Raw genomic sequence first — 12578 nt, forward strand, 5'->3', positions numbered from 1 at the left:
TTTTCGGTCAAAATTGAACCGACGGAATATTTACGGTATATCGGTATATAATGGTATATTTTGTCAATTAAATCAATCTATTAATTTTTCTGTCTCTCGTTTGATATTAGCGGCGCCTGCCGTTCAACTTTATATAGCAATCCAATATTGCACGAAATATGAAAAACGTGGAATATGTATAATAGAGCTTGAACTCGTCAAAATATTTTTGGTATATTTTTAAAATTAAACGGTATATATTGGTATATTTCTGAGGGTCGGACGGTATATTTGAGGGATAAGTCCGCGGTCACACTGTAGACCCGCGTCGCATTGCCGCCATTTGAAAAGAACGAGAAAAAAAGGAATTTGTTTACGCTACTCACGGGTAGCTTAGTAAATTAAATCCTAAAAAAAAAAAAAAAAAAAAAAGAAAAAGGAATTTGTTTAAATTTGTGTAGATTCTCATTTGTGCCAAATGGATGATATGTTGGATATATTGGAGCCGCTGTCGCGGATGCAGCTGAAACTGGAGGAAATCCGGAAGGTATTTTTTCGGCTGCAATGGACATAGAACACGGCGATCAATATGGCGGCGCGCTTGTTTTTTTTTGCAGGCTCACTTTAAAGAGCTGGAAGAGCTATTCTACGGCGTCAAGACCAAAGATGCCAAGGCTGCGGACAATGCCCCGGCGCAGAGCGAAACCTCCGCGGTGACACCACAGCAGACTGACAACACAGATGATTCCCAAGGTGAGTTGTGCTGTGGGCTAAAAGAGACCAAGACTCACCTTGCACTCTCCCCAGATGCCCCCGATGTCACGGCAGAGTCCTCGGGCCGCCAAAGTGCGCGGTTGAGCAACTCCCAGCTTTTGGCCATTGCCGAGGTGGAGAACCTGAACAGCATAGCCTCGTTAATGCCGCCGCTACCGGCACCGACTCTAGCCGACACCACCATGAGCTCGGGCCGGCCGCAGCGGGCTGCCAAATTGAAAACGGGAAAGCTGCTCAAGGAGCCCTCTCTCATCCGAAAGATGCGTCGCCCCAGCGAAATGGATTCGATCCGGGTGAAGGTGGAGAGCGAACAGCGCGTCTCGCAGGTCAACGGCAGGACGCACAACATAGCACCGGATCCCAAACCGTCAGTTGTGGAGGAGACACAGCCACAGGAGCCACCACCAACACTACCAATAGAGCCCATCAAGAAGCCAACCGAAGTCTTCGCCTCCAAGAATGTGTGCGTCAAAGTCAAGCGGGAGAAGTTTACCGGCGAGATGCCGCCGCCCCTACCGGCCACAGATACCACATCCACAATTTTGGAGACGGATGCTACCAGGTCGGATGAGACTGCATTCAGCAATACTACAACGGCATCCGAGATGTCCAAGAAGGGGCGAAAGAAGAAGAAGGATGGCGCCTGCCATCGGCCCATCAAGGTGGAGCGATTTAGTGAAATTGATAAAAACTCGCCCGTCTCCTCGCGGACACGCAAAAACAGCACCGAGTCGCGCAACCAGGAGCGCTCCATCTACAAAGACGCCCTCGAGGGGCCGCCCATCGAAGAACAGCAGCAGCAGGCTTCTGCTGGCGCCGCCATTAATGAAACGAACACCTTGTCCAACGCCACAATGGTGCTGGGTCCGGCTCCCACCGATGAAAGCCCCAACATTGCACCGGCCGACGCCACCTTCGAAGTTATTACTAGCAAGAAGGGGCCACCAAAGCCAGGGTCAGAGCCAAGGCGGGACAGTCTCCTGACAGAGGATGAGTCGCTGGACGACAGGGTACCAGTGGCGAAATTTCTCTCGAATGTGAAGACCATGAAGCTGCCCGGCCGCACCCATGAGCTGTTTAAGTGAGTATGAGTAAAATCTGGAGACTATTTGAATTGGAGCATCAATACTTCCCTTTTGACCTGCCCACAGTCCGCTCTTGCAGAGTACAGTGAAGATGCGCGTGGAGGCCTTCGAAAATGCGGCCATTGCCCAGAGCAACTTACGCTCCCAGCGAGCCAAGGATACGGTAAGAGTGCAGTGCTCTCCCTCGTTTGTTCGGGAATTGATGATTGATGTTCCTTTTTCAGGGCACGAACACGAGCAGCACGCCCAAGATTGGCAAGTTGCAGCCACCGACTGTGGGGCGCTTTTATACGCCCACTCAGACCTCAAGTCTATTGCCCGTGAGCTCGGCCCAGCCCAAGAAGGGCCCCATGAGTGCCTCGAAGGCAACGACGCTGCTGAAGACTGCCACCGGGACCAACCTGAAGTCCACCAGTTCTGCATCCACCAAGAGCCTGTTACGCGAGAACAGCGGCAAAGACTTCCGCAAGGGTCTGCACAGCCTGGCCGAGGAGCGCAAGAAGCTGCGTGAGCAGAAGCATCAGCAAGCCGCCCAGCAGCGAGAGGCAAAGGAGCGGGAGCGAACCGAACGCATTGCCAAGCAGACCGCGGAACGCGCCAAGAAACAGGAGGAACGAAAGAAGCTGGAGGAGCGCAAGCAGCTGGAGGTTGAGAAGCTGAATCGTAAGATGCGCCAGCACGAGGAGGCCGAGGCCCTCAGGAAAGCCAAGATCCGGGAGCTGGAGAATCAGAAGCTGGCACAGTTGACCGGGGCCAAGAAGAAGATTCTGCCACCGCCGCCGAAGACAAAATACACATGGGACATGCTGCACGAGGATGACTCCACCGATGACGAGGGCAAGGTCACCCACAAGCGTCCGCCAGCACCCACCTGGAGTCGCAGTAAGTTAGCGTTTTCTTTAGCCAGTGTCTGATCTAATCTAAAACTTTGTGACCCATTTTCAGGCCATGTACGCGGCGAAGCGATTGCCATGCAGAGCCACTGTCCCACCGATGTCATCGACAGCTTCTTCTCGGTGGCCCCCACCACTCCGGACCTGAAACTGATTTTCCCCAACATCGATCCCAGCCAGCTGAAGCGCAACTCCAGCGTGCTCTGGTCCACGCCCCCACTTTACTCGGAGCTCCCAAAATACTAGTTATACACAAACACGTATGTATATAAAATAATCCCCTGTTTTTTTTTCTGTTTTGTTCTATGGAAATATAAATGAAGTTTAAATTAAATAAATGTATTTGCGAAAAGTAATGCAAGATACCGCACGATACCACTTCCATTCCACTTGATTCCCTCTGACACTAATACCCAACTGCTTAAGAACTATTAAGGCCGCCGGCGTGCTCAATTCAATTTGGGTTTGTTGGTATGGTCCGGCGATCCGCAATCGTCGGCTATGATACCTAGTAATGTACATTTGCCGAACGAGATTCTTTTCCTAGATGACTGTTTGAGAAATGATTGTAGCTGAGAAAAGGTGGCAAGTTCGGCAGAGCTACCGAGATGGAGCTCCCAAGCTTGCAGTGTCGTGCTTGGCAGTCTGGAAGTGAGATGATGAGCCATCCAATGCTGAACATCTAGATTCTTGAAAGCATTGAGACAAACCGTCGCAACATTAAGCATATGTTTTATATCAGCAGACTGCTCCTTTGTCAACTGTGGCAAGTCATACAAACCGTTCATATGGTACATAAACTGCAGCCGTTTGTTGTCGTATCGCTTGAGGACGAGACTCCAAGCTGTTGCATAGTTATTTCCCGCAAGCGCCATCTGCTGAATATCCTCGTCGCGATCCGAGGGAAGAGCTTGCTTCAGGAAATGAAACCTTTGGACGTCGGACAGTTTCTGGTTGTTATGGATGAGTTGAACAAATGCATCGTGAAATGCCGGCCAATCCACAAACTTGCCTGTAAATGTCGGTACAGGTAGCTTGGGCAATTGCACTGATGATACGGATGGATTTGCTGGCTCCGGATTCTGCTGTACCGGTGGTGCTCTTGGACATACATTTTCGTAGGCCTCTGATATGATGCTGAATGCCGTTGTATAGTCAAAGCGAAAGGCCACTTCGCTGGACACATAACTATGCGTACTTGGACATCGAAGTATTAGCAAACGTTGATGATTTTGTTCAAATTCACCTAAGAACCGTTGCAAAGTTTGTAAGCGCGTTTGAAAATAAGCTTTTGTTTTCCGATCTGCGCCATCCTTTCTGAAATTACGCACCGTTTGATTAACCCTCGCAATGAGATTTGTCTGAATAACACTGAGATTGTCGATCTCCACCTGAGGATCGGCTTCGAGGTCGTGGGACTCGGCTGTTGACATGTTGCTGTTATATGTGTATGTACCTTTCTCACCCTTAGTTGCACTCTCTTTGACCTTGTACAAAATACCCACAACGAAACACTTACTCTGGTACTCGGGAGTGCTTCTCTTTGCTAAAAGCGTAGCTTAAGAGAACTTGCGAGTCGTTGTTGTTGGTGTTGTCCGAGCGGAGAGCAGAAACTGTGCTACTGTGAGCGTTGAGTTGAGGCCTTGTGTCTAGAGATGATGTGCAGCAACAGAACGCTCGTTGGTCTCTTGGTCTCTGCTTTGCACGAGAGAGAGGCTGCTGTCTAACTGTCGGCTTGTGTTGTTGTGTGCTACTGTCCAGGCACAGAGCTATCGTCTGGTCTTCTTTGTCCCTGCTTCGTGCGAGAGATAGCGGCTGTTTGATAAACCGTTGGTTTGCGTTGTGTTTGCCGTTTACAGTTGCAGCCGGTAAAATATGATTTTATTTGTACATTTAACTGAACGCGGAACGAGGTAGAATCATATGCGTATAGTACGAATTAAACGCGGTTCCCCTCATGGGCCACCAAAAATGTTGTGAAATCCTCGATACGAGATTTCAATGTTGAGCAGAAATTCTCTGGGGAATCTTTGCGTTTAATAATGTACTACACGATATAGACAATTCGAGATTTATTCATTTGGACTTCAATCAACTTAAACTTTAATCTTAATCGCGTATAGAGTACAATGTAATGGGTAATACGGGTTTAAGCGCGGCCGGCTGCAACTGCTAATTGTCGTTGTGATTTCGTCGAAACGCAAACGAAGACTCTTCATGTTGATCGGAGACGAGGTTACGCCGCCCTAGCTTGAAACGACGCCGTTCTCCGAGTGGGCAATCGCAGTTAGAGCGCTCTCACTCTCTTTGTAGTTTAACCCTTAGAAAACCGTCCACTGATTGAAGTGCGGCCAAAAAAACACCTACTTTATATTGCAAATAAGTTCCTTCAAGGTTTTCCAGTTTTAAAGATAATTTAGGATGAGAAATGTGTTTACTAAAGCAGAATGCCACCGCACAGACTCGAATGACGCCAGACAAAATTTCGGTAAATTCAAAATGATGCTATTAGGGATAATATGTTAAATGTTAATTGGGCTTCTGTTCTCTCGCATCCTAGTGTAGACACGTCCTATAATGTTTTCCTGCATACGGTCCGTCGTATTATTGGTAACAATGCTTCCAAAAGGGTGCATGGCTCCTATAGACTGCCGTGGTATACGAAGGGTCTTATGAAATATAAGAATCTTCGTAATAAGTACTTTAAACGATTTGGTAAGACCCGGGACCCTGTAGATTGGGCAAGGTAAGTGCAACATAAGAGGGAGTTTCCTTTTTTATGCAAATTTTTGTATAACCAATATATTGCCGACGTTGAGAGGGAACTTTAAGTCAATCCCAGGTCTTTTTGGCATTTTATAAAGTCCAAAAGGTCAACGAGCTCTCTTCCTTCCGTTATGAACCTGGGCAGCTTGAGCGCTAATACGGATAATGGTATAGCAAACCTTTTTTCTTCTTTCTTTAGCTCAAATTTTGAGCCATACGCAGCTTGGCACAGTTTCGATGTCTTAAACTCTATACCCTCGGTGGTCAATATTGGTACACTCGATGTATCGGAAGAGGACATTTTGGTGGCAATTGATGAATTCGATAATTCTAATAAACCCGACTGTGATGGCATTTCTGCCTTCCTGCTTCGCAACTGTGTTGTAGCGTTCTGTGAACCTCTCAAAATTCTATTCACAAATTCGCTGTTAACGGGTCAGTTTATTGGTAAGTGGAAAGCTGCCACGATTACGCCAATTTTTAAGAGAGGTACCAAAAATCTCATTTCCAATTATAAACCAATTGCCAAACTCAGCAATGTTTCAAAACTTCTAGAGCGAATCATTGCCAGAAAAATCACCTTCCTCATGAAATCCTACATTAGCCCAAATCAGCATGGTTTTATGCCGGGTAGATCAACAACCACTAATATCATTGCTTTCAGTAATTTCTGCACTCGTGTCTTTGAAATGCACTCTCAAGTCGACGTTGTGTATACTGACTTTACTAAAGCCTTTGACAAAGTCTCCCACTGGGCTTTAATAGCCAAGCTGCATCGGTTGGGGATTCATTCCTGCCTGCTCAGTTGGTTTAGGTCGTATCTTGAGCGGCGAGAGTATGTCGTATTGATAAATGGAAAGCCTTCGGCCCCTTAGGGCCGGTCGGTGAGTGAGAGGGAGAAGTGCCCACTCGAATTGGTTTCGTAACATTACGGAGTCAGCAAGCAAGTTAGTTTGTCCATTTCGGACTTATTTAGTATATCGTTTGTATGACACATAGCCAAGTATTTGTAGGAATTTTATACATATATTTCATTTAGCTACTCTTTTAATGTGGGTGATTATATTATGGTATTTGCGGGTAATGATAGTGTTTTAGCCAGTAAGTGAATAAACTTTATAATGTATTAATCTACCGCTTTGCTTTCGCTGGCAAATTCCCCATGTAGGACGCCCCGGACAAAGGGGCCATTCCGTCATTAAATCGAACGGTTTGGAATGGCCATGGTAGGGTGGGCGACACGACCTCGACAACACCAGAGGCGGAGTTGAGATACCTTTCCAGCACACATCCACAATTCTATTCAGGGATAAACAGTGTCTCCCGGTTTAGCATTTTCGTCGTGACACGCTACTTCATTCGCGGTATAATGCGTATAGGCCACCAGCAGGAGGGGGGCAAGAACATCACTCCAATAGCCGACGAGCAGAGGCCGGAAACCCAAAGCGTGTGCTTCCCTTCGCTGAATGACAGCTAGCCTGGCAGGATTTATATACACAGACGTGCGTAGATGACACGTTACATTTATGAATCATAGATATAGTATTATAACTAAAAATTGGCGCCCAACGTTGGGCCACACCTATTCAGGTGTGACACCATCAACACTGTGACATCCTTTTTTTTTGTCTTTAAAACTTCCCGATTCAGCATAGACGGCATTGACCAAAATTGTTTCTCTGGAAGTGGTCATTGCTCAAGAATATCTTCTTTTCTCAACACCAAGTAGAGGGCTTGTCAGACGATTCGGAAAACGGAAGCAGAAGTTTTGACTTTTCATCCGGCCACGTCTGAGGAGCGTTTCGAAAAGTGCATCGATCTTAATAATACCCTACTTTTTCTGAGGCAGGAGTCTTAAACATGGTCTTTCGGGCGCATAGGACTGCAGAGGGAATCTCGTTTACTTACGGAACACTGCCCACGGCTGAAGGACTGTGCGGAAGGCTTAGCCATTGCTGCTGATGAGCTTTAGCGCGTTGGACATACTCGGATTAATCTTGATTATAGAATTCCGTTGGCCACGAGTGAAATCGGAAGCAGCATGCTCATTTCAAGTGTAGAGTGCCGAGCCGAGATGTTTGGACGACAGCGGCGCGAATCAAAGCAGCAGCTGGCCACGGCTCGCGCATGCAGTTGTTGTTGGTTTTGATTAGACAGCGACAAGTGCAAGGCGTCTGCGCGCGTACACATTCTTTTCATTTTCTTTTGTGCTTAGGAATTGGGGTCTCAATTAGCATAGGGTCCGTTTCGCATGGGGATTAGCTATGCGTAAGGCAAACATTTTTATGACTTTATTTTATCGTATCATATTCTTTGCGTTCTATTCTTGAGGTTTACATTTCATGTGTGTTATTTGGTAGGGCTGTTGATTTGCTAGCTCTCTCGCTGTACAAGGGAAGCGAGACTTGAGAACAGCTGTGCCGTTTGCTGGGCCATTGACCCTAAGTTGGCAACGTAGGAAGCTATGAATTATAACACGAGGAATCAGTTCTCTTTGCAATTTGAGTTCACGTACAATTACTTATTATTTTTGAGTTTTTAGGTCATCTTAGGTTTGCTAGCATAAGTTATCTGACTTTTAACTAGAATACTTAATTTAGTTTTACTATTAACACATTTTTAACTTTGGCTTTGTCTGCGTTTGATAAGTAAGTGTTTAGGTTTTGTCGTGTAGTTTTTGTGGGACATATTTTTGTCAGGACAGTTAGCAATTAAGTTTGATTTATTTTTTTTACAATGGAAAACCCCGATAACGAGCCTGAACCGGCTCCGGCGCCAAAATGCCAGTTGTGTGGGAAAACTTTGGCTTCGGCTCCTACATTGAAAACAAAGTGCAGCCACGAGTTTCACAAAACTTGTATTGAGTCACATGTCAAGACCCATACTACCTGTCCCACATGCAAGACGCTATGCGTCGAAAGAAGTACTCCTCATAATACCAGGTCCCAGGCCAGGCAAAGCGATGCAGCAGCCATAACCGCTGAAAGAGTTAGTAGCATGGTTACACAGGCCATCAGCACGATGCAAAACGAGGTGGTAGCCCAGCTCACGGACAAAATGGCTCAAATCATTCAGTCCAGCATAGCAGCACATTTCCAAGAGACTGGCAATAGCATTCCTCAAGGGAATAGACGTGGGGAAGCGGATAATCCGGTCCAACAAAATAGGGACAGAGAAGGGGAGGAAACATTCCGACAGGGACTGAATAGTCAGTATTCAGCACAGTTTCCGAGCTACGACCGTCCAAGCAGTGCAGTCTCAGATCTGAGTCAGCGACCGGACCAAAATCGCCCATATCCTCAATAGTTGGAAATTACGTTTTAATGGGACCCAAGAAGGATTGAGCATTGATAATTTTCTCTATAGGGTAGAGGCTTTGACGCATCAGACTCTCGAGGGAAATTTTCCAGTTCTGTGCAGTAACGCCAGTCTGCTTTTTGACGGAAGGCCAGAGATTTTTATTGGCGTTACCACAAGACTTCCGGATCGATGAGATGGGACCGGTTATGCCAAGCCCTAAGAAAGCAGTTTAGGGATTCTCGAACCGATGTGGATATCAGAGAAGCGATAAGGGACAGGAAGCAAAAAGAAAAAGAAAATTTCGATTCCTTCCACGACGCCCTGATACAGCTGATGGATGATTTGGAAACTCCCATGTCAGAGAAAGCGATTGTGGAAACTTTACGGCGCAATTTGCGACCTGAAATTAGACATGAGCTCCTGAATGTCCAAATCGACTCCGTAGAACGTTTGAGAGAAGTCTGTCGTAGAAGGGAGGGTTTTCTCGACGACGTTAGGCGGAGTCATGGGTACCAGAAATTGATTCCTTTCCGGAAACAGGTTACGGAATTGGTAGAGGAAGCCCAATTAGAGGAGGCCTCCGAATTCTCGGATGTAGAAGAAGAGGACGAGGTGGCAGCCATGGCACTGATTTGCTGGAACTGCCGAAAGGAGGGGCATCGCTACCACGATTGCGATAGCAAAAGGAAAATTTTTTGCTTTGGGTGCGGAGCACCTAATAAATATAAGCCGTCGTGTAGCAAATGCCAAAAAAAACGGCAAAGTGAACACCCAGCCTTGCCAGCCGGTCAGTGTTCAGCGCAAGCAGTCGAGTGCAGAGGCGAAATCCCAGTAGGGATACTTAAAACTACCGCCCAGCTTCCGTCTGAGAAATCAGAATCCGACATACACCAAGCTTTAGTCTGGCCACAACTAGTCCATGCCAGATCCCATTCGCTTTTCACCAACGACCAACCCAGTAATAAGTCCCTCACAAGGAGTGCAAGAAGGATGAGAGCGTTCCGGCAGGCGGCGAAAGCGATAAATTGCATTCGTTACAAGCAGAAGGACAAGCGTCCATATGCGGAAGTTCGCCTGTTGGATCAAACGGTCCTTGGTCTATTGGACACCGGAGCAGCTATGAGTGTTATAGGCGGAAAGTTAGCAGAACGCGTAATCCAAAGCCGAGTTCCTTTTAAGAGAGGAGTTGTAAATGCTTCCACTGCGGATGGACGGAGGCAAGAGGTAGTGGGACGACTGCGGACACCGGTGCAGTATAAGGGTGCAGTGAAGGACCTTGAGCTGCACATTATTCCATCGCTCAGCCAGGACTTGTATTTAGGGATCGACTTTTGGTCAAGTTTCGATTTATTACCACCCAGCATGTCGCTGGCAGAGATAGTTCATGAACCGCAGAACCTCAGCCGAGGGGAAATGGACCAGTTGCAAGCGACCATCAATTTATTTCCTTCGTTTTCCGTTTCCGGTCTAGGAAAGACGGCTCTGCTTTCGCATTCAATTGATGTAGGTGATGCAAAAGCCGTGAAGCAGAGACACTTCCTTGTATCTCCTGCGGTAGAGAAATTGTTATATGCGGAGATAGATCGGATGCTCAGCTTAGGGGTGATAGAGGAATCCGATAGTGCGTGGTCATCACCGGTAGTATTGGTGCAGAAGCCAGGAAAGGTGAGGCTATGTTTAGATAGTAGGAAAGTTAACGCGGTGACCAAAAAAGACGCGTATCCGTTACCACAAATTGATGGGATTCTAGGACGTCTTCCAAAGGCGTTGTTTATTTCGAGCCTGGATCTTAAGGATGCCTATTGGCAAGTTCCCTTAGAGCCGAGCTCACGCGATAAAACAGCGTTATCGGTTCCGGGGAAACCTCTCTACCAGTATAAGGTAATGCCTTTTGGTCTCACTAATGCTTCGCAGACCATGACAAGGTTGATGGACAAGGTAATTCCGGCCAGTTTAAGAAATGAAGTTTTTGTGTACCTGGACGACCTTTTGATTGTGTCGGACAGTTTTGAGTCACATCGGAGGGTGTTGAGTGAAGTGGCAAGTTACATAAGAGCGGCAGGGTTAACGCTGAATGTGGAGAAAAGCAAGTTTTGCATGAAGTCAGTGCGGTATTTGGGGCATATAGTAGGCGAAGGGGTGATTCGTACAGATCCGGATAAGATTTCGGCCATGTCCGATTTTCCTTTGCCAAAATCTCTAAAGTCTCAGCGTCGCTTCCTAGGTATGGTAGGCTGGTACAGGAAGTTTATAAGCAACTTCGCATCGGTAGCCGCGCCTCTCACGGACTTGCTCAAACCCAGACAGAAATTTTCAATGACTCCAGAGGGTCAGGAGGCTTTTGAAAAGTTGAAGGAGATGCTTTGCTCAGCGCCAGTTTTGCGTAGTCCTGATTTTAGCAAACCATTCTATGTTCACTGCGACGCTAGCAAGACAGGCGTTGGGGGAGTGCTGGTGCAGAAGACGCCGGAGGGGGACGAATATCCGATTGCGTTTGTATCGAAAAAACTCAACAAAGCCCAAAAGAATTATTCGGTCACCGAACAAGAATGTCTGGCCGCAATAGTTTGCATAAATAGGTTCAGAGCTTATATCGAGGGGCATGAATTTACTGTAATCACTGATCACGCCTCTTTAAAGTGGCTCATGTCACAAACTGACTTACACTCACGTCTAGCCCGATGGGCATTAAAGCTGCAGAGTTTCTCGTTTAAAATCGAGCATCGTAGCGGCAGGCTTAATGTGGTTCCGGATGCTCTTTCTCGCGTAAATGAGGAGGAAGTGGCGACTCTAGACGCGAGCAATGGGTTGTTGGTGGATTTGGAATCGCCAGAATTCAAGGCAGAAGATTACGTGGAGATCGTAGAAAGGGTTAGGGCCAATATTGATAAGTTGCCAGATCTCAAAATTGTAGATAACTTGTTGTATCGTAGGTCAGATCACGCAACAGGAGAGGTGCTACATGATGTGTTCATTTGGAAACTCTGGACTCCTCAAGGGTTAGTGGTTGACGTTTTGCGTAACGCGCACGACAATCCACTGGCTTCCCATGGAGGCATTCACAAAACCCTAGAAAGGATACGGCGGTATTATTACTGGCATGGTTTGGTTGCCGATGTGAAGAAGTATATCCAGGCTTGTGATGTCTGCAAGACTACCAAGGCCCCCAATACAATCCAGAGACCGAAGATTGGAATTGCGCCCGAGTCACAACGTTTCTTCCAGAAATTATATGTAGATTTCCTGGGGCCATATCCCCGTTCAAGAAGTGGACATATAGGCATCTTTATCGTCCTCGATCACTATTCTAAATATGTGTTTAAATAGCGGCGTCTGCCAGAGGAGAGCCATACTGACTAAGAAGCTGGTACAGTTGACCGGGGCCAAGAAGAAGATTCTGCCACAGCCGCCGAAGACAAAATACACATGGGACATGCTGCACGAGGATGACTCCACCGATGACGAGGGCAAGGTCACCCACAAGCGTCCGCCAGCACCCACCTGGAGTCGCAGTAAGTTAGCGTTTTCTTTAGCCAGTGTCTGATCTAATCTACAATTTTGTGACCGATTTTCAGGCCATGTACGCGGCGAAGCGATTGCCATGCAGAGCCACTGTCCCACCGATGTCATCGACAGCTTCTTCTCGGTGGCCCCCACCACTCCGGACCTGAAACTGATTTTCCCCAACATCGATCCCAGCCAGCTGAAGCGCAACTCCAGCGTGCTCTGGTCCACGCCCCCACGCTACTCGGAGCTCCCAAAATACTAGTTATACACAAAC

At 47.2% G+C, this 12578-nt stretch overlaps 1 protein-coding gene across 2 annotated transcripts; it reads left to right on the top strand.

The window, feature by feature from the left end:
- The first annotated feature begins 327 nt into the window (after nucleotides 1–327).
- On the top strand, nucleotides 328–12578 carry LOC117187954 (caldesmon-like). 2 transcript variants are annotated; one of them, XM_033390962.1, is made up of 8 exons: nucleotides 328–344; nucleotides 419–526; nucleotides 597–732; nucleotides 787–1834; nucleotides 1905–2001; nucleotides 2063–2581; nucleotides 12171–12309; nucleotides 12373–12578. In XM_033390962.1, exons 2-8 carry the CDS (start codon nucleotides 458–460, stop codon nucleotides 12564–12566), a joined length of 2202 nt encoding a protein of 733 aa, XP_033246853.1. In that variant the 5' UTR covers nucleotides 328–344; nucleotides 419–457; the 3' UTR covers nucleotides 12567–12578. The 2 variants fall into 2 exon arrangements, with proteins under 2 accessions (XP_033246853.1, XP_033246852.1); XM_033390961.1 differs by lacking the exons at nucleotides 12171–12309; nucleotides 12373–12578 and adding an exon at nucleotides 2784–3101 and having other exon boundaries at nucleotides 2063–2720.

The sequence above is a fragment of the Drosophila miranda genome, chromosome 3 (genome assembly GCF_003369915.1).
Source record: "Drosophila miranda strain MSH22 chromosome 3, D.miranda_PacBio2.1, whole genome shotgun sequence".
Lineage (NCBI taxonomy): Eukaryota > Metazoa > Arthropoda > Insecta > Diptera > Drosophilidae > Drosophila > Drosophila miranda.

Excerpts from the sequence above, each read along its gene's own strand:
- LOC117187954 (XM_033390962.1), top strand. The coding sequence starts at position 458 with ATGGATGATATGTTGGATATATTGGAGCCGCTGTCGCGGATGCAGCTG. Across the intron at positions 733-786 it reads CAACACAGATGATTCCCAAG|ATGCCCCCGATGTCACGGCA; the intron begins GTGAGTTGTGCT and ends CACTCTCCCCAG. Across the intron at positions 1,835-1,904 it reads CGCACCCATGAGCTGTTTAA|TCCGCTCTTGCAGAGTACAG; the intron begins GTGAGTATGAGT and ends ACCTGCCCACAG.